The sequence below is a fragment of the Theropithecus gelada genome, chromosome 6 (assembly GCF_003255815.1).
Source record: "Theropithecus gelada isolate Dixy chromosome 6, Tgel_1.0, whole genome shotgun sequence".
Taxonomy (NCBI): domain Eukaryota; kingdom Metazoa; phylum Chordata; class Mammalia; order Primates; family Cercopithecidae; genus Theropithecus; species Theropithecus gelada.
In genome coordinates this window covers 64183788-64206221 of record NC_037673.1, presented here as the reverse complement: position 1 = coordinate 64206221, position 22434 = coordinate 64183788, and the positions used below count along the sequence as shown (strand labels likewise).

The window sequence follows — 22434 nt, the reverse complement described above, 5'->3', positions numbered from 1 at the left end:
CAGAGCAAAGTAAATTTTTATTCACCCCAAGAAAATCTACTAAAAAAGATAACTGTTAAGCCTCCATAGAATAATTTCAATATATTCAAAAACCAAAATTTAAAAAGTTACTTAAGTAGTCACAATATTTGGCCCAGAAAAGACCACACAGTAACAAATCATCTTGAGCTACAAGGTCCAAAGAAATGTTTAAGAGTGGATAGTATCAAGAAAGTGTCCGGGCTCCTTGCAAATGGGGTGAAGAATTCTTACTCAGGCCTGAAGTGGCTGGTCTCCTAAAAGGGCTCCCGGAGCCCTCTGAATAACATAGCAATGGTGAGAACACTTGTCACCCCCAGGGCCGTAGCAGGCTGGCCTGGGCTGAGGGAACAAGGTCCAGGCTGCTCAGACTGGAGTTGCTGGGGCCCATGGCCTGATTTCCAAAGCAAACCCAATTTGCCCTTCTTTCCATCACCTAGGCTCTGTCCAAAATAAAATTTTAAAGAAGTAATATTGGGCTTCATAAGTCAAAACATGCTCCTCATACCCATGAGTGCACTCTCAACAGAGGACTAAAACATCTAGGCAACCAAGCAAGAAAACTCCAGACACAGTAACAAATCCACCTGCCAGTAAATGGAATCTTACACTGTGAATGCAAATGAAAATGACCACAAATTGAAGTCCTGAAGAAACAGGGGCACAGGCTCTCCAGCCAGAGACTTGAGCTTGAATCAGACCAGGTAACTTTCTAGACACTGGGAACAGGGCAAAATCTGTTGGTCAAACCTGGAGGTTTCGAAAGTGAAAGGGGGGTGCTTTTGAGCATCCCACTGGAAAAAAAAAAGGCATACATCAATCTGCATCTGGGCAAACTGAGATGTGTGGGCTCCACAGATAAGTCTGTCTCTGTGCCTCAGTTTTCACATCTGTAAAATGAAGACAGTACCTGCCTCCCAGCCACAGGGTGAAAACTGTGTGAGTTAACATACGTGCAGCACTAAGAACAGTGCCAGGCATGTCGCAAGCTCCCATCAATGCTGGACACTAACCCGCTGCATATGCAAATATCCAGCTTAGTAATTTGGGCCTTTAACTCAAGACAGTAGACAAAACAGAAAAGTTAATGTGAAAAGGTGAGTGCATAGAGAAAAAACCACAAATAATCATGACAAAAACCATGGCCCTGGAATGGCTGTCTGGACCTGGAACATGTAGGTGTCTACACATGGATGAGTGAAGACGCTGCAAGGACTCAGCTGTGCCAGGACCCCATGGACCTGAAAGCTCTGCTTGCCATCTGACCTCACAAGACTTCATCCCCTACGTTCTGCAAGTTTACAGCAGATGAGCTTACATCCATTTTAAAAACACCATATTTCAGAAAAATCAAAGGAAACAACCTTTCTGCAGTAAGTTTATTATGCTTGCCCTTCCCCATTACTGCTACCCACGTGAAGTCTCCTAACCCTTACCCTCTCCTCCTCTGGAGCACCGCACACACATCCTCTTTCTTACTAAGCAAGAGAAGTCTACAGGTGGTGGCACTGGCAGAAACCAGCAAGGGTGGGGTGGAGGGAAGTGCTAAGTGGCTTGTCCACACCACCCCAGTGACAGCTGAGACTGCCAACCTTCCTCATCGCTGCCCAGCCCCACACCCACAGGGCTGGCACCGCGTTCATAATCAAGCTCATCTCTGCTTGGCTGAGCCATTCCTAAGAGTGCCTGCATGACACAGATTCGATCCTACATGACAATTCAGAAACAAAATTCCGGGAATTCATGAAACCATCACATTCACAAAAGCACAGGAACTGGTGTCTGTAGAGTACAAAGAAATTACCATCTGGTACGAGCATCTTCAGATTTTTCCAGTGTTCTCCACAAAGTGAAAGGGGGAAAAACAGAATAAAAAAGACAAATGGGCCCTCTCATCCGAAAAGGCAAAATAAACGAAAAGGGTTTAGCGGTGTAGCCATCAGGTGACTTTCCCAGTCTTACAGGTTCCCTGTGAAAAAGAGACACAAAATCACAACATATTGCCATGTGTTTGGTAAATGGCTATGATGTCTGCCCCTCACCATGGCAACAAGTGAATGAGGGGGATTCAGGCAGCCATGGATACCCAGTAACCTTTCCAAGCAGCAACAGGACAAATGGGCCAGCTCTTGGCAAATGGGACTAGGTGAGAATTATGCTGAATGCCCTCCCTGTTAAGGTGCTGTCTACCTTTCCTGCCCATCACTCTCAGGACCACCATATGCTCCATTCTTGCTCACAAAAAGTTATTGCACTAAAAATCTATAAGCTACTGTTCTTACATTGCCAACGACGTAAGGGATTCATAAAGACAACAAGCGTCCAAGAAGTTTAACACCTGCCCAAGGTCACAAAGCTTGTATGTGGTGAGGTCTGTGAGGAAGACTCAAGCACTATGACTCCTAGTCTGTGGAGTCTCAAACTCAAGAGTCTCCAGGGCCAGTCAGGTACCGTGAATGAATGAAGCCAGCTAGGTGGGGTCTGTGCTGAAATGGAGAATGGCAGCTTTAAAAGGTGCCGCAGGGTCCCAGCCACAGACAGAACGTGGCTGCAAAAGAACACAGACTCGCTAAAGGGCTTTGGGTTTTTAAAAGCAGTCCCCAATTCACAATTCTGTTACTGCTTCAAAGCACATTTAATGATAACAACTAAATAATTTATTTAGTACCTAGTTATTTAGTACCACATTATGCTACATGGGCTAGAGAGACAGCAGTATGTAAGATAGACAGGCCTTGCCCTCCAGCGCTTCTATTCTACTACTGTTCCTTAGAGTAACTTATCCTCTTCCGTGTGTGATCTGCCATGACTTCTGTATCATTTTCTCTGTCCCTCACCATAGCCAGGCATATCTGCTAATATATGCTGGGGTTTAACTTTAATTAACCATGCCTTTCTACTTTGTCCTAGATAACTGATATCTACTCAGTTTTTACATTTTGATGGCTATAACTTACTATTTATAGAAGAATAAAAAATAAACCCTTTCTCTCAAGGTGCCAGCACTGCTCTCAAAACATACCTACTATATAACTCGATCTCATGTTTAAGCACAGGTGAAAACATCAGAACAGGCTTGAATCCCAGGGAATAACACATTCATTCATTAAATCAGTACATATTTACGGAGACTCTCCTATGTATGTCAGGAACTATTTTAGGTTTTGTGGATACACGTGTGAAAAAGTAGACAAAAATGGTTGTCCTTGTGGAGCTGATAGCACAGTGATAATATTCTTCTCTGGAAGTAGTACTATTTCCTACCAGCAACATGGCATGTGTGTTTTCAGTCACAGCTGAAACAGGGAGAGAGAGATTTGGGAGATGGAAGGAGAAGAAACAGCGTACCTCCTCTACTGCCAACTCTGGCATAGCTGACTGTGTGTTTACCACCCTGAGACTCCAGAAACTAAATGGAGATGCAAAGAAAAGGATGGAAGAAGTAAAATACAAGGAACACAGGACATGCAGCCAGCAGGTTCTCGAGTGGTTATCATCCAGGAAGATGTTGGAGGATGAAACAGAAGTACAAAAGAACATCACTATGGCATAATAAAAACTTGGCCACTGAGTAATGGTGTTCCAGCCTACAGCTACTTACTGGGTCCCTATTGACGGCAAGGCATGCTCGGTGCCAAGAAAGACACTGAGAATGTGAAATGAGATAGTTTCTTCTGGAATCTTGCTATCTAATCACAGTCCAGACTAGGAGCTGGCACAAGTCACATCTATATTACTCAGGAGGCATTGATGTCACCCTTATACAAACAGCCCCTAAGTGGTAGCCAATTTATTAAGTACTGGAGGTCATGAGAAATTCTGAGTAGTTATGGTTGCCTCAGAAGGAGGAAAGGAAAGTTGTACATAAATTCCACTTAAGGTCTTAAAGATGCTCTCTGTCACACTGGTAACTAATAAACTGGTATTTAGGGCCATATATATATATATTTAGTTTGTAGACAAAGTGTGTATTTTGCCTATTTCTCCAGCCCTGATGGAAGATTTTTTTTTTAAGAAGTGTGAGATTTTCAAGATGGAAGGGCTTTTGAGAATAACGTCGTCTAACCCTCTGCTCAGTGCAGGAATACAGTCTGCATCTTTCCAGCTCACTGGGTGCTTGGCTTTCCTGATGGTCTGATGAGGCAGCCCATTAAAAGTTCAGAAAGCCTCCTTAGAAAATTCTTTATTTCATACTGAGCCCAAATTTGTCTTACCATAACCTCCATACGGCAGTGCAAGGTCTTATTACCCAGACATACCAAACAAAACGTAAGTCCTATTTAGCAACTGAGCCGTCCTGGAAGCTGCAGATGTCTTACTTCTGGCCAACCTTCAGGAAGCCTGGCCTGGAGAAGCCCCTGGAGTTCCGCTGGAGATGGAGAGCTGACTCATGTCTCTGCACAGCCTGCCTCCAGGGTTTTACTATGAAAAGAATAGAATCTTCTATTGCCACATTTAGAAACTCTGTGTGTCAGCACCTCAAAAGGGCACAGACACTGTGATACTCACCACCACCACTCTCTCCTAGACCTTCAAGCCCCACTCATGAGAAAGGAATAAAGAACAAATCTGACCCTTCACAATCAATGGTAGGAAAACAAAATCTGTGCAGGGACATAATACATGCTTTTTTTTTGTGGTAATAGAATGAACATGGAGTCTTGCAATTTATAATATCAGACCATCATTTTGGGGCACACTATCAGAGATACCCAATTCCAAGCTGCCAACTAGATATCTCTACCTAGAACTTTCTCACCGTGTTTATGACCAGACTCATTATTACAACATTTTCCTCCCTCCCCAACTCTGTTTTTTTGGGGTTTAAGTCATTAATGCTAGAAATCGCAGTGTAAGTAAGTCATTCATTGAAAATTATCTACTGAACACCTGCTATGGGGCACCTTTATTTCATCAACTTCTACAAAAAAGATTGCTAACTATTTAACAAAACTTATTTCCTCCTTTTCCTGGACCAGCAACCCGTATTTCCCAGGCTGCCCTGTGGTCAGATACAGTCAGAATACCACATTCCAGGCCATGAAATGTGAATGGAAGTGATGTGTGCCACCTTCAGGTCTGTCAGTGCATCATCCTTCATGCTCTTTCCCTTTCCACCAGCTAAATGTCGATGCCCAAGGCATCCTTGAAGGCCATGGGTTAAAGATCCCCCTGGATCCCTTAATGACTCTATGGAGCAGATCCTCCCTCAAACCCTTCATCTATGAGTGAACAATCCAATTCCATTGTATTTGAGCCATTGTATGTTTATTTGGTGGTTGATATATTAGCAGCACTGTAACCAATACATCTTCTATTTCTTATTCACTCATTTATTCATTCTTTAATAAGCATTTTTCAAACACTTAGTACATTCCATATATAGAGTGAGGCACTGGGGAAATAAAAATGACTAAAGAAGGTCACAAGGTCTACCTAAACCAGATAATTAAAACTCAATATAAATGATCTCAGAGCAGCATGTGTATGTCTTAAGTTAGTCACAGTGGAAAGATCTGAGACTTCATTTTGAGTCCTAGGCTACTATTTAAACTCTGTATGTGTTAGCATTTTCATCCGTAAACAAAGGCAATATTCATTTCTGTCTCATGTAGTGTTGGGTGGATTAAATGGAATGAAGCCATGTATATAAAACCAGTTGGCCAACTATAAAGTACTTTGCAAATTTTAATTTGGTTTATTGCAATTGTCCTAATCCCAGACCTATTACTCATGATATATTGTACTAGAATCCTCATTGGAGTTTCTGCCTAAAATACAATCTATTCTTAATATTGGTAAGGTACGTTTCCTCAGTTTGAACTCAGATTGGTCATTTCCTTATTCAAAACATCTTCTGACTCCTGAACACTTACAAAATGAAAGTCGAACTTTTTAGCTTTAGTATTCAAGGCCTTACATAGCATGCATGACTCCAAATTAATTTTCAAGTTTATATCAATCTCTATACAGTTCCAAACTTTTCTTCTATTTCACCTATCCTATGTCCTAGTGACACACATTATTTCTACCATATACTATGCTTTCTTACATCCTAGATTTTTTTTTCTCTGTCTGGTTTTATCCTTCACCTCCCGCCCTGCCCCCACCATTCCCTCCCCGCTGAACCTCCAAGATTTTTCAAGGTCCAGCTCAAATGCAACCAGTTCCCTAAAACTTTTCCCCCAAAACACTCTTCAGAACCTCATCCTCCTCTGCAGTACCTTAGCACTGAATCTAATTCTCTTTTCTCTTCTACTAATGATGGCATCTTCATATTGAATAGCCTATTGCCTTTAGGAAGAATAAAGAAAAGGAAATACGAGTATTGTATTTAATGAAAACATATTACACTGAAGAAAAAAAGTTCAGGACACAGTTCAATTTCATGCAGTTGGATAACCAAAATGGACACATTAGAAGAGCAAAGGAATTCTCCAGATAGGAAAAAAAAAAAAAAAAAAAAACACACACAACAACAAAAAACTACTCTTATGTTTTAGGATCTATTAAATTTAGAGGATGCTTTATAAAAGCTATTACAAGAAACTCTCATGTTGAAAGTCACTTTTACAATAATAAATATAATCCCATCAGCAGAAGAGTAGAACTAAAGTTCCAAGTCATTAATTTGTTTCCCTAGTCAATTATTCTTTGCAGATTTCAGTTCAGCCTTACTTTAGAAATATGAAAGAAACAAATGTGTTAAATTGTCCCACTCACATCACCTAAGGCTTGTAAGTTAGTATTTTTCAGGAAGTGGTCATAAGTGGCAGATTCATCATTCATTTATGAAATAAAAAGTATTCATAAAAAAATTTAAGTTGTCCTTTGCATCAACGGATAATTTGATTCTACTTTCTTCCGTAGGATTTTTTATTTTTTATTTTATTTTTATTTTTTGAGACGGAGTCTCCCTCTTTCATCCAGGCTGGAGTGCAGTGGCCGGATCTGGGCTCACTGCAAGCTCCGCCTCCCGGGTTTACAGCATTCTCCTGCCTCAGCCGGCCAAGGGGTAGCTGGGACTAAGGCACCCACCACCATGCCCAGCTAGTTTTTTGTATGTTTAGTAGAGACAGGGTTTCACCGTGTTAGCCAGGATGGTCTCGATCTCCTGACCTCATGACCCACCCGTCTCAACCTCCCAAAGTGCTGGGATTACAGGCATGAGCCACCGCACCCAGCCCCGTAGGATTTTTAAAAAGGGGAAAGGGATGCTGTGTACTCTATGTATGTCTTCTGATTAGATACGGTTAGATTCACTATATCCGTAAGTAGTGAATTCATGAAAAGTGTATTAGCATTCTTATAACAAACTATGCTAAAATGTAAGAGTTCCTTGGGGATATTTCTCTAACAGAGAAAAGTGAATATAATCAGCCTATGAGTGAGGGGGGAGGAGTATATATCTTGGAGTTCTAAAAAATGATTTAAAAAATATTAACCCTTTAGACGATTTAAATACATTATCCTGTAAATAATAGGGTATAAAATAGTTTCAGGCAACAGGTATTGTGACACTCTCATAGGAATTATGAAATGTTTTCTAGAAACTAATACATTATATCTTTATATTGATCGAAACTTACAGAATTCAGTGCAGATCATTTCCTAAGAAAGCAAAATGAAAAACTGTCATATATACACACACATTGAACAATGAGTCAAGAGACACCAAGTGAAATATGAGTAAATACGCTACATGGAGTCAGTGATCAAGTAAGTCACCAAGTAAACAATTCCACCAGTTTCCTCACCCTGCATGTTAACGCTAGGGCAACAATTAAGAAGAAATGGTTTATTGTGGATTGCAGAGTCTGAAGTCATCAAATGCTGGTGGTGGGAAATGGGGCAATAGAAAGACAAAGCAGCCCTGGGCAGGCCCTGGAGCATGCTTACCTCCAAAAGTGAAAGGCCAAGAGAGGACTACAAGGACTGCCTGGGCTGGATGGGGTTGGACTCAGGCTCCTGGGAGTGAGACTGAAAGTTAAAATAATGTCATTCCAAGTGGGAGAATTGATTGCAGTAAAAATAGCATAGCTTAGTTAAGGGACTGTGTTCCCTTTAGGCCAGAATCACTACGGCAAGCTTATCAACACCACTAGGTAATCATCTAATCACTTGCCCTTTTCAGCTCTAAAATACAGAACAAGTAAAATGCTTCCTGCTGAAATTTACATTTTAAAAACTACAGCTGCCATTTTTATTTGAGCCTTTTCTTTGTCACAAAGCAACTTGGCAGATATCTTTGACATGTGATTTTTGCATCAAAGAAAATCCAGTGCCATTTTATACTGAGTATATTTTATTCCAGATTAAGAAGACAATGCAAATAAAAATTTAGGTGAAATACCATAGTTTTTAAAAAGCAAAGCAATTAACATTTCCATATAGGAAGATATGTTTTTAAGCACTTTTGCAAGGAAAAACAAGTCTTCCTTATAACAAAGACCCAATATTTTATCTAATCCTCAGGGGCAATGAGAAAAAGTGTTCCTATGCGTATATTCAAAATAAACAATTTCAAAAATTATTACAGGTAGTTATACATTATTTTACCTTCCAGAAAGGTCTTCTCAAATCCAACTGTCAATGAACCATTATAATCCCTGCCCCCCGACTCCCCACCCAACCATCCAAACCACCACGATTATTCCAGCCAGTTCTCAAATATTCATCACAGTGTGGTTGGAATAGAGTTCATTTATCTTTTTTTCTTTCTGGCCTCATGTCTCTATTTTTAGAGAGATAAAACTTAAATTAGATATAGTACAACAATTTAACCAATAGATATTAAAGCATGAAGTTGATGCTAGTCAGTTACCAAGTATTTTTACATGGCAAAATCAAAGTAAAAATTAGCTAAGTATTCTGTAGGTATTCTGGCCCCAACTCTCAGACTGAAGTGAGCAACAGAAACTCCTGCCAAAGTGCAACGAGTTTCTTTCCTTTCTTCTTCTTTTTTTTTTTTTTTTTGTTCTTTTTGAGACAGGGTCTCACTCTAGTCACCCAGGCTGGAGTGTAGTGGCTTACTGCAGCCTCCACCTCCTGAGCTCAACGTGATCATCCCACCTCAGCCTCCCAAGTAGCCGGGACTATAAGCACACACCACCACACCAGGGTAATTTTCATATTTTTTTGTAGAGATGGGGTTTCCCCAGGTTGCTCAGCCTGTTCTCAAACACCTGGGCTCAAGTGATTCTCCCACTTCAGCCTCTCAAAGTGCTGGGATAATAGGTGTAAGCCACCGTGGCTGCCTTTTTCCTTTTTTAGAGATGGGGTCTTGATATACCTCCTGGGCCAAACTTGAACTGCTGGGCTCAAGAGAGCTTTCCATCTCAGCCTCCTGAGTAGCAAGAACTATAGGCACGCACCACCGTGCCTGGCTAGTGCAGAGAGTTTCTTAAAGAATGTTACTTTGCCTCTCCGCTGGACGATGGCTCTACACTGTATCATGTTTTCCTATCTTAGAGAATGAGGTCTTGAAACAAAGCTGTATTTCAGTTGATTCAAGCTGGTTGTGCCCTTCATTGGCACAGAGAGTTGGCAACGATGGCTAAAGTCAGATACGGGCTTACCATGGTTTGCAAATTCTAAATACCATCCTTGTCTCCCATTATATGGATAATTGAGACTTGGCTGTGTTGGTCTTAAACTAAAATATAAAATTATTGCTCAAAATGCTCTAATTTTAAAAATATAATGTTTCAACAGAGTAAAGTTTTATATCTTCTAAGACCATTCTCTGATTTGGTACCAGTACTTGGAATTAGTACGGAATTATTTTCCTTATACACTCAGAACATATTCAAAAGCTGCTGCTCTTAAACATGCTGTACTCTAACTTAGCAGCTCATTGGAAAGCTCTCGGGAATGTCCCCTGATATGTCCATCATTTTGTCTAAGAACAGTCTTATCTATTCCTTCTGGTCCTAAAATCGGCATGCATAGGCACTAAAGCTGCTCCCTGTCTCCATGCGGAAACACACATGATGACTGCTATGAAGTGTCTATGTACTCAATTCTATACTTACAATGAAAAAAGAAAAAACAAAAAAATCTGCCTTTCTCAGAAACTGGAAAGCCATGCATAGGCTATTTAGGCATCATAAATTTCTTATAAATTAACAACTTATTAATTTCTGAAATATATATTTGATGTCTGACACCTAAGATTTCAATACCTGAAACAGGAATCAGAAACTGCCCTGTGTGTATTGATAAATCCGATGGAATATTCTAGATTGCGTCTACAGAGCATAAAATAGGCTCATGTAATACTCCACAGCTGCAGTGCTTATGGAATAAACACTTCTGAAAGAAAAACAGTAATGTCTCATGAACAAAAGTTCGAGAGCTGTTCTACACACTTGCTGTGTGAGTTAAGACTATAAGATTGCCAAATAATTAAATTTATATACATTAAATCTGCTTTTAATAGAATCAGTGATAAGACTTTCCATTATAACATTCCTCTGCAGTGGCTAGAAGTTGAATTTACTCAAAGACTGCAGAATTAGCTTTCTCCATGAATGAATGTAAAGTTAGCTATGTCTATTTTAGAGTAATTTTGCATTTCAAGGTAAACGAAATGTTCAAAGTAAATCACATACTAATACTACGATGATATTTAAGAGTGATTCTCTATTTCACTCTCACCCTCCCTAGGCAAACAGAATTATCTATTTTAAATTCACGGCAATATTTACCAAGATAAGAGGATAGAAGAAGGGGGCGTGGCCTGATACCAAAACAACATCCAACGATTCCCTGTGTTTAGGTGACTGTTATGTCCTGTGTCAACGTTGGCAAGGTCATAAAACTCGTGGCATAGTTCAGTCCTTCTAATCATAAAATGGAATGTTTGATACAACTGAGTTCATGTTTTTAAAAAGTTACTTTGAAGTGTCTCCTCTTAATGTAGACAAAATTGAAAAAAGAAAGAAACAAAAAGAAAGTAAAGGAAGAAGGGGAAAGAAAGAAAAAGCCTAATGTGAAATGATATCTACTAAGTCCAAAGAAAACAACCAGGAAACAGCACAACAGAAAACAGAGGCAAAAGCAAAGCTGGAGGTTAATGCCCCTGGGTTTTAAACATAGAGCTATGGCTTAGTTATGCATTTCCAGAACGCTAGAGAGCGGAGGGTTAAGTAGAAGAATGAGTGCATGCCACTAAAATATTCCACACAGATGGTGAGAGTTGAATGTTAGGGTGGGGGTGGAGATGGGAGAAATATTAGGGCAATGGGTAAATACTATTCAAACCTCTAATATGAAGAATGTCACAGCTAGCAAGAAGGTTGTAAGAGCCCTCTAACTTTTTGTAAGTGAGCTGCTCGTTAGTATAAAATCAGGGCACAATTTTAGAGCAAGGACTGATTAGAAAAGTATTCACTTCAGAATGTCATGCTTTTATCAATTAAGGAAATTATTTCTCTTGTATGATGCATCTACAAAATTCAAAATGAATAATAAATCTCCAGAACCAAGCACAGTTCTCATCCTGCAGTCTCTTTCTGGAGACAGTCCAGTATGAGATTATTGGGACTGTACAGATTTCACTAAAATGTAATTTTATATCTGTGTTGTAAGTTAGAAAGAGGGATATTTATATTTTTTCTACCGGATTTATATTTTACTGTTTATTATTTTAAGTGTGCCAGCACAGACTAACTCACAGCTTCTGCATCTTTGACTAACAGATTTAAAATAAAAATTTGCTGACACTTCCTGCATCACAGATGTCTAACTTCTGCGCCACAAATTAGATGTGGACACGTTCATATAGCTACATTACATCAGAAGGCAGTAGTCAGATGAGTTAATGGGTTAAAAAAAAAAAAAAAAAAACAGCTAAGCAAACACACAGCTCAACTAGGTAAACACATTGCATGCAGTGACTGGAGATTCTGCAGAGAGGATTCTAAATGTACCACAGTTCATTAATATTCTGTTGCACAGATAAAACATGGATCACATCTAATGAACGTCACAAATAACCCTTCTCTTGCACTCTAATCCATTGTAATGTCTTCTATTATTCAACGCAGACAGAGGCCTTTCTTTAGAAAAAGGCAACATGGGGATAAACAAACAGTAAGAGAGAAGGAGAAAAAGACAGATACACCATGGCCTACTGATACATTCTTTCACAATGAGCTGTTAAGATGTTTCCAGAACTGGGGTTTAGTAACTTTAAATACGCAGCAATGCTTTGCCCCTGACTGCAATGCAAAACGCTGGTTTGGGTGTCCACATTAGCTGAAACCAAATACCATGCATTTAAGACATGTTCCTCTACCTCACACTGCAGTGCTCTGAGGCTGTCAGTACAAACAAATGCTAAATAGCTATTGGTCGCCGGAAAGCGAGTGCCATGCAGAAAGCATTAAAATATTAAAGACAGACAATACTTACTCCAAGGTCAGCCCCGGAATCTGTAGCCTTTCCCGCTGGGCTTTCATGGTTGTTATATGTTAGCACACTCTATTGTAACCATGACACACACTCCCTGCCAGCGTCCCGGTGATGACAGAGAGCCAAACCGAACCTCTCTAAAGGACTGGACTAACACTCTCTCGAGGGGGAGGGGGAGGCTGCAAGTTTGGGTCCTTCCACCTCTAGCCGTAATCAAGAGATGTCAGCTGCTTTCCTCAGGTTAACGGCAGTGCACACTGCACTGATTTTGTTAAAGGAACGAGGCTTGCAGCTCTGCATATCAAGTAATTGGTTTCTGATTTTTTTTTTTTTTTTTTTTTTTTAAAGAAAGTCGCTTTACTCACAGACCCACTTTTCACCTCAGTGAAATGAAAAGTCCTTTTCACCCTGCAGACTGGGGCAAAAAAAAAAATAAAGCAACAGTGTCACACTTGTAAAAGAGTTTATCTCAGCACACGTCAACTATTCCCCACCTCCCTGTGATGCTCTCGAATAGAATTCAGCCACCCTGAGGAGGCTCGTCTTACACTTCCCTTGGTGGAGTTAACTAAATCACTCATAGTCCCCGAGAAAGAAATGAGGAATAGTGCCACATAAAAATAATTAGATCTTTCTCTATATATGGCAATCATCAGAACGAGGAATAAACTAACTGCATTAATTTGGGGGAAGTCTGACTCTGTTGTGCGGCAGAGACTTGTGTGAACAGGCAAACCCGACGATAGGAAACTACCAACTGGAAATGCAAGAGATTTTTCTTGGCACTTGGATTTTTATTTTCGAAAAGCTCATTTTTAAGATCGCAGTGCTGTATACTTTACAAAAGCAATCTAATATGAATAAGGAGGGAAAGAGAGAACACGAATTTTGAAAGCCTGAAAGTTTCATCTTGTATTTATTCAAAGAACCTAATTTTTGACAGCATTCATAACTTGGAACTAAGTGTACTTCCATTGTAGTGTATGAAGAACGTAACTGACTCACTTCCTCTAATGCATTTTAAAATGTTTTAAAACTTGGCAACCTCTGGTTTGTTGAGAAGAAACACTAGAGCAAATTAAAGCTTTATTTTATCAAGAACTCTAATTTTCAAGTACTACAAGGCATCTCTGTCTCTCTCTCTCTCTCTCTCTCTCTCTCTCTCTCACACACACACACACACACACACACATACATACACACACACTCAAAGAGAGAGACAGCGCGCCAAACTGCGGAGAAATAGCAAGTATATTCAAGCAGTTATATTTCAAAGGCTATGAATTCAAACTCGGTCTTTTTACAGATGAAGAAACTGAGGGCACACAGTTGGCGGCTATACTAGGATTAGATCCTGGTCTGTAAATTTACTCTTATCCCAGAGGCCTGTCTAAGCAGGGATGCCACAGGCAGCTGTTCGGGTTGTGCCCTGGGCAAGGAAGGAGGTGGAACCAACATCTAGTCTGCTTTCCATGGTATTATGCCTGCACCTGGCTCTGGGCTGCTTCCACCCCATCTTTCTCATTTTCACGAAGTCTCCCTCAGCTCTGTGCCCTTCTGGAAGGCTACCTGTTTCTAACTCCACAAAGGTACATATGGGCCAGCGGAGCTTTATAAGATACTCTCAGAACTGTTTTCTACATCCTTAGCTATCAACTTGCTCTGGGGCATTTGTTAATGTTAACTAGGTACCAACTTATCTCTCAGTGTGAGCTCACAGAACCAACCAATCCTCTTACCCTTTGGAGGTAACAAATCCATACCTGAAATATAGTCACTGACTCCATAGACAGGCAGCTAGAGATGTAAAAAGTAATTGTAATTTAGTAGAGAAAAAAACATCACAAAAGGAAATACTAAAGATATAATGGATCCCAGCTACTCAGAAGGTTGAGGCAGGAAGACTGCTTGAGTCCAGCAGTTTTGAGACCAGCCTGAGCAACACAGCAGGATTCCATCTCAAACAAACAAACAAGATATAATAGAACACAAAAAAGAGGACTCAACATTCCTTAAGAAAGTTGTTCGGGGAAAGTTCGAAAGCATGGGTGTCACAGCCAGATTATGACAAACAAAGAAAAGAAAAAAATCAGTTACCACCCTATACCAAAAAATAAAGCAAAATCCCCAAATTCTTTAACTTTTAAGGTAGACATTCATCTCAGGAAACACATTAGAATATTATTCCATAGGCTTCTACACACAGATCTTCTGAAGTAAACTTCAGTTCCATATAGCCAATGGACTACAATACATTTTTGCTTCAGTTTCCTTTTACTACCCTTAATTTAACATACCCAAAAGAAAACTCACCATCCTGCCCTCCAAAACCCCCAAATAAGCCTCCTTCCAATGTAAAAGATCCAGAATGCCACCATTATTTCCACCTAATGTCAAAATACATTGATCCAAAATACATTGTATCTTGGCTAGATTATTCCTTCTAACTGGTCTACTTCCTCCCCGGCACCCTCCACACTTTGGTGGCCACACACGAACTCCAGAGTGATCTCTTTCAGAATATGTTGCTCTTCTGTTCAAAATCCTCCAACAGTTTCCCTGTGATTAAAAGCCATAAATTTAGCACATTTGGCCCCAAACGGGATAATCAAGCATCAATAGGAACAACAATGGTAATGTATTACAACATATCAAATGTTTAAAGTCATGAGTTCAAGAAGAGAAAGTTACGTCACCTTGAGAGGATGCTAGAGAACTACTGCAGTCATCTTGAAAACTGATAAAGGGAAAGAATCAAGCACATCCCCTGCATTCCCTATGAGTTATACTTCACAGATGGGGAAATCATTTACTTCGTAGATGCATTCCAATTGGTAAATAAAGGGGGAATTGCGGTCGTAAAATATCACAATTTTTCAGACTCTAAAGAATCAGGGAATCTAAGCCATGATCATCAATGTCTGCTGACATCACAAAGAGAGAAACCCTGGACATCGGGAGCCTCTCAAGACAACACACACGAAATAATCTTACCAAAAAGACTCCAGCACCCTGGATACAACCAAGTCTCTACATCAAAATATCAAGTTACAGGTTAGAGACAAGGGGATATGTTAAACAATATCTCAGAGACATGAGCAGCAAAAGCCAGATACGAAAGTCAGAACAAATGACCTGGTTTCTTAAAATTTTAATGGGGGGAAAAAAGAGATGGAAGGGGAGCCCAAAGTTTAAAAAAAGGCCAAGCACAGTGGCTCATGCCTGTAATTCCAGCACTTTGGAGGGCTGAGGTGGGAAGATTACTTGAGGCCAGGTGCTCGAGACCAGCATGGGAAACATAGCAAGACCCTGTTTTCACAAAAAACAAACAAACAAACAAAAAACCTTAAGAGACTATCAACTAATTGTAATATATGAACTTTTTAATGGGTCCTGATATCAAACTAATCAAACTATAAACAAACACACACATAATCAGGCATTTAGGAAATAATCAGCATGATATTATATATGTACACACTTCAGCCTGAAATATATATTGAGTATATGTATATACGTGTGTGCCTATCTATACACATGTGGTTTGGATATCAGATAAAACTAGCCAATCATTTTAAAGTATAATATTGGATCATGATCACCTTTAATTCCCTATCTTTTATAGATATATACAAAAATATTTACAGATGAAATAATACATGTAGAGTTTGCTTCCAGATGATCTGGGGAGGGGAAGAGTATATAAAATTAAAGTGGCTTTGGTTACTATTTATTAAACTTGGGTAATAGGCAAATAAGGGGTTCATTATACTATTCTCTGCACTTCAGTGTATGTTTGAAATTTTGTCTTATAAAAAATTGAAGAAGAGTCTCACCAGGAGTCTAAAGCTCCATATGGTATGTCCATACCACACCTCCACACTCGCTCTTCTACAGCTCCCTCCTTGACACTCCTCACTACCCTTCACATATACCAAGCACACTCCTGCCTCATCCTTTGCACTCACCGTTCCCACTGCCTAGAATTCTTCTCCCCTGAGATGTCCAAACATCCTGCTCCTGAACTTCCTTTACATCTTGCTTGACCCTATTTGAAAACACAAGACTCCCTCATCTAGTGTTCCTTCTTCTTCTCTCTCTCTTTTTTTTTTTTTTTTTTTTTGAGACAAGGTTTCACTCTGTTTCCCAGGCTGGAGGGCTGGAGTCCAATGGCACAATTATGACTCACTGCAACCTCTGCCTCCACCTCCTGGATTCAAACAATCCTCTCACCTCAGCCTCCTGAGCAACTGGGACCACAGACACATTCCACCAGGCCCAGCTAATTTTTGTGTGTGTATTTTTTGTAGAGACGGGTTTCACTATGTTGCCCAGGCTGGTCTCAAACTCCTGGACTCAAGTGATCCAGCCACCTCAGCCTCCCAAAGTGCTGGGATTACAGGCATAAGCAACCACATCTGCCCTTTCTCCCTTTTTTTTTTTTTTTTTTGAGACAGAGTCTTTCTCTGTTGCCCAGGCTGGAGTGCAGTAGTGTGATCTCGGCTCACTGCAACCTCCATCTCCGGGGTTCAAGCGATTCTTCTGCCTCACTCAGCCTCCCGAGTAGCTGGAACTACAAGCACATGCCATCACATCCAGCTAATTTTTGTATTTTCAGTAGAGATGGGGTTTCACCATGTTGGTCAGGGTTGTCTTGAACTCCTGGGCTTATGTGATCCTCCCTCCTCAGCCTCCCAAAGTGCTGGGATTACATGCGTGAGATGCCATGCCCAGCTTTTCTTCTCATCTTGATGTATTTTTCACCTAACATACGTTGTATTTATTTATTGTCTGTCTTCCCCTATCAGAGTGCAGGCTCCAAGAAGGCAAGTGTGTGTTGTGTGTTGTTTATAGCTGTTTATTCCCAGTGCCAACAGAAGCCATGTACGTATTCAATAAATATGTGCTGAAAATGAATGAATGACCCTCCCTATATTGCAGAAACCACCAATTCAGGAGATTTTTCATTTTTTAAATAACTGTAGCTCACCACAGTACTACATAACTAAACAGTGTCAGAGCAATGACCTCAAAGAGTAGTCTTAAGAAACTGGAGAATTGGGACATGTTCAGATACCACATGAAGACCCAGAAAAGACCTTTGCTGGCTCGGAGGCATACATTATGGACTAGCTGTACACACGTGCGTGCAGAAGAAGAGCCTAAGGCTACACTAGAGTCATGTGTAGAGGTGGGTTGGGTGGGGGAGGACATTGGTTTAAACCACAGTACTTTGATATGACTAAGAAGACATATCTATGAGACAAGGTGGAAGTTAAGGAGTCTTCCCTACCACTGCTGCATTAATGGTGGAAATATGGGGTTTAAACAAACCCAGAGGCATGGTTTAAAGCTAGATACTTCTATGCATTTTCTAGAGTGGTGGTTCTCAACCAGGTTTTGCAATGTCTGAAGACATTTTTGGTATTACCCTTTACAGCAGGGAAATGAGGGGGTTACTGCTATTGGCATCTAGTGAGTAGAGGCCAGGGATGCCGCTAAACATCCTATAGCACACAGATATTGCCCCACAACAAAGAATTATCCAGACTCAAATCAAAAGTGCTATTCTAGAAACCTTGCTTTAGAGACAAGGGTCAATTTCTGCAGGACCCTCGGCATCACTGACTACTTTTAACATGTCGGTTCTGATTTCATTGCACTCAAATGGGGTGAGGGAGGAGCACTCGAACTGTTTGGCTTCTCATGCCACATTTCTCCTCTGGGAATATTACTTCAGTGTATGTATATACTTCTGCCCCATTTTCAGGAGGAATGGCTTTTTATAGACAGAGCCTCAGACTGTCTCTAAGTCACAGAAACCTAATTATCAGGGTCTCCATGCCATACAGGAACAGCAACCTAGATATGGAATTCTTAAAAGCAATATGACCCAAACTACATACAAAATAAGCTTCACCACTGCTTATTCTGAGGCCATAGTTAAATAGGCTGACTCAAGAGTAAAGCCACTTGCATGTGTCTGAGGCACCTGGGCAGACAGGATTTAAACTAAGAGTTTTGACTTCGCAGATGAAATTCAAGGGACAGATCTCCCCAATGCAATATTTTCTCACCTTTTTCCTTTCTAGATCCAAGGCAGCCATAAGGAATACACAAAATCTTAGGGCAATCGTGTTCCCTGAACGTTCAATTATTTCTATATTCTTAAAAGATGTGCACAGTTGAGGAAAACTTTCAAAGAAGGTGAATGTGTATGTGCTCTCTAACCACTCACGTAATCCAGTAAAGGTTACACGAAGTTATTAACATTGTCATTCTCTCAACAGCTCATATCATTCATTTAATACACTTTTATTCTGCAGCCCCTGTTCTAGGTGTGGAGATACAGCAGTGGATGAGACAGAAAGGTACATCTATAAAGTCTCCTTTATCAGGGAAAATAAATAAAGACACACATAAGGTCATTTCTGATAATGACAGGTACTCCCATCACATGATGATGGGCAGTGAGTCAGGGAACAGACAGTATCTTTAGATCAGGCTGGGAAGATGAGATGATGGGCAAGCTTCATCTGCAGGATTAAAATTGCCAGGTCATGAGAGTCAGGGAGAGTGCTGCGGGCAGAGGGAGCAGCAATTGCAAAGTCTCTGACACTGGAACAAGGCAGGCTTATTCAATGCACAACAGAAAGGCCATGTTTGTGATGAAGAGTCATTGAACAAACCTTTAGTGAGCATTATACAATGCATGGCATTATCAGGGATGCAAAGATGATCCATATGTAAGTTTGGGTCTCAAGGATTGTATCATCTGGTGAAGCAGGGAGAGTAGAATAAAAGTTAACAGAGGGGATCAGATTTATGTTCTATATGATGAGGAGGTAAGAAACAGGTTTGATTTTGGTGGCACCGTTTAATAACGGGAGTTCATTTTTCGAGCAGGTCTTTGTAAGAAGCTGGCTAATGGCTTCTCAGGACTCTCTACCACTTCAAAGAGCAGGAAATATGAGTCTATCTGTATGTGTTCATTCACTGAAGAACATATCTTAAGTGTTCACTGTGGGCAAGCCATTAAAGAAGCAAAATGACTAAGACATGACTCTGGTCTACAAAGGCATTATGAGAAAAGACCAGGGTGGAAACATCTTCCTCTCTTCCTCATCCGTCTCTCTCTCATCCTTCTCTCCTGCTTCTCTTCCTTCCCCAGACAACATGGGCCCCTTTCTCCCCAATCAGAGAGGGTTCATCATTGTTACCCAAGGTGTCAAGTTTGCCACCTGTACACCTCTTCTCAAGAAGCTCCTGCAGGATGTGCTCCACATGAACAATGAAAGAAACCATTGAAGAGAAATGGATGAGATCAAAGAAAGGATGGTACATGGAGAGAAGCAAAGGGAATTACCATGATGTTAATAAGGGTGAGGAAAATCACCAAAAACTGCCGCCATGCAGTAGACGTAGATAGCACACCATCCAGCTTGGAACAGAAAAAAATGGAGCGTCCAGGAAGGAGGCTTTGAGAAAAAAAACTTACAGGTTATCTGATATGTTTGATAACATGGAAAGTGCAAACAAGAGTTTTATAGTTCTACTGAACAATGTGGAAAGGATTCATGACAGCTACATAAAACCTAAAGAGAAGAAAAACACCCCAATTACTAACTCCAAAGAAAAGCACAAAGTTATAAAGGAGAGGAACATTATCATTGGTTCATCAGTGGGAAAAAATACACATACACACACACACACACACACACACACACACACACACATATCATGGGAGGCAAAATAATGGCCTCTCTAAAGATGTAGCAATCCTCAGAACCTGTGAATATATCATTTTACATGACAAAAGGGGCTTTGCTGATGTGATTAAGAGTCTTGAGATGAAGAGATTATTCTGTATTATCTGTAATATAATGTAATCATGATTTCCTATAAGATAAAAGAGGGATACAAGAGATACCGTTAGAGGAGATGTGACAAAAGCAGAGGTTGGACTGATGTGGCCAGGAGGCAAGGAATAGGTCAGTGTTGCTGGAAGCTGGACACCTAAACTTTCCAGTCATGGATAAGCCACATCCCCTTTTCTTAGGATAACATGGGTTGGCTATTCCATCACTTGTGCTACAAAAATTACCAAGTGATACAACTGGAAAGTTTTATGAGTTGTTGTTCAAATAATGTCTTAGATTTAATGCTTTCCTTTTCATAAGAAAATAACAAGGCTATGGAACCTTAAGGCCTAATTTTTAAATGCCCTCTAATAGTAGCTCTGCTTGTAATAACCCAAAACTGAAAATTACCCAAGTGCTTATCAATAGCAAAATGGCTAAGTACATTATGGCACATTCACATGATGAAACACCACACAGCAATGAGACTCAATGGCCCACAACTGCAAGCAGTAATGTGGATGAACCTTGCAAACATCAAGTTAAGCATAATGTTGAGCAAAAAGAAGTATAACTGTGGAAATCTAAAACGGTGCAGCCGATGCAGGAAATGGTATGGCAGCTTCTCAGAAACTTAAACACAGAATTAGCATATGATCTGGCAATTCTACTTCTGGGTACATACCCAAAGAAATGAAGGCAAGAACTAAGATATGTATATACCCATTTTCACAGCAGCATGATTCACAATAGCCAAAAGTGGAAGCAAGCCAGGCATTGATTGACAGATGAATAGATGAGCAAAATGTGGTAGTATCCATACAATAGGTATTATTCAGCCTTAAAAAGAAGTCCTGACACACATTACAACATGGATGAACTATAAAGACATTACACTAAGTGAAATAAGTCAGACACAAAAGGACAAATATTGTTATGAGGCTGCTCTAGGTAGCTACTACTCTATTTTGGCACATCCTGTAGTTAAATTCATAGAGACAGAAAGGGGAATGGCTATTGTCAGAGACTAGGGGAAGGAGAAATGGGAAGTTAGTGTTTAATGGAAAAAGTTTCAGTTGGGAAAGATGAAGAAGTTCTCGAGATGCATGGCAGTGATACTTGCACAACTCTGTGAATGTACTTAATGGCGCATAATTGAATGCTTAAAAATGGCTAAAACAAAAATTTTATGTTAGGTATATTCTCCACAACTAAGAAAAAAACAGTATACTACTATACTTACCCTATGACTCTACTTATATATGTAACTTCAAATTTCTGGCATAGGCAACCTATGCTATCAGAGTCAGGATAGTGGTTAAGGTGGTGGAATATGGCGTAGGGTGGGGCAAGGTAGTGGCAGGATTTTCAAAGGGGAGTTCTAAGGCAAGAATCATGTTCTTTTTCCTATGTGCTGGTTGCAGTTTGTGAAAATTCTCCAAGCTTGTGAATTTGGGGATTCCTCAAAGTCTCAAGCTGCAGCTCTCGTAAAGCAAAGAATCTATTTTAGAGGTTTTACAGCTTTCAGACACTTCTCAAATACACTCCCTCTTTAAAAAAGTTATTTATACTCAGCGTCATTCCATCTAGGATTTGAGGCAATACATAAGAATACACACATACACAGACTACTCAGTAACTTTTTGTTAAACCAACAAATGAAACAAAGTAGAAAATTAAAAGTAAATTAAATCAGAACCACGAAAAATAGGATTAAAAGACAAATCCATGGGAAAACATAGAACCCTAAGTATAACAGAAAACACAGAATCTTAAAGGGATAAATTTTACAGAGCTATCTGTGACCAAAATAATTAATTACTTGCCTGTATTAGTCTGTTCTCACTCTGCTAATAGACATACCTGAGACTGGGTAATTCATAAAGACAAGAGGTTTAAGGGACTCACAGTTCAGCATGGCTTGGGAGGCCTCAGGAAACTTACAATCATGGTGGAAGGGGAAGCAAACACATTCTGCTTCACATGGCAGCAGGAAAAAGAAGTGCTGAGCGAAGGCAGAAGCCTCTTATATAATAAAACCATCAGATCTCATGAGAACTCACTACCATGAGAACAGCATGAGGTAAACCACCACCATGATTCAATTATCTCCACCTGGTCCTGCCCTTGACATGGAGGG

General features: G+C 40.2%; 1 protein-coding gene across 3 annotated transcripts in view; it reads right to left on the bottom strand.

Moving 5' to 3' along the window:
• Positions 1-22434, bottom strand: part of MAST4 (microtubule associated serine/threonine kinase family member 4) — a 576259-nt gene that overhangs the window by 200960 nt on the left and 352865 nt on the right. The window contains exon 1 of one of the 3 annotated variants that reach the window (XM_025387804.1): positions 12436-13231. The exons of the other annotated variants lie outside the window; for them this stretch is intronic. Within the exon in view, the coding sequence (XP_025243589.1) occupies positions 12436-12482 (47 nt within the window). The 5' untranslated portion in view covers positions 12483-13231. Of the gene's footprint in view, positions 1-12435; positions 13232-22434 lie in introns of those variants that run through there. 3 annotated transcript variants of the gene reach the window in all.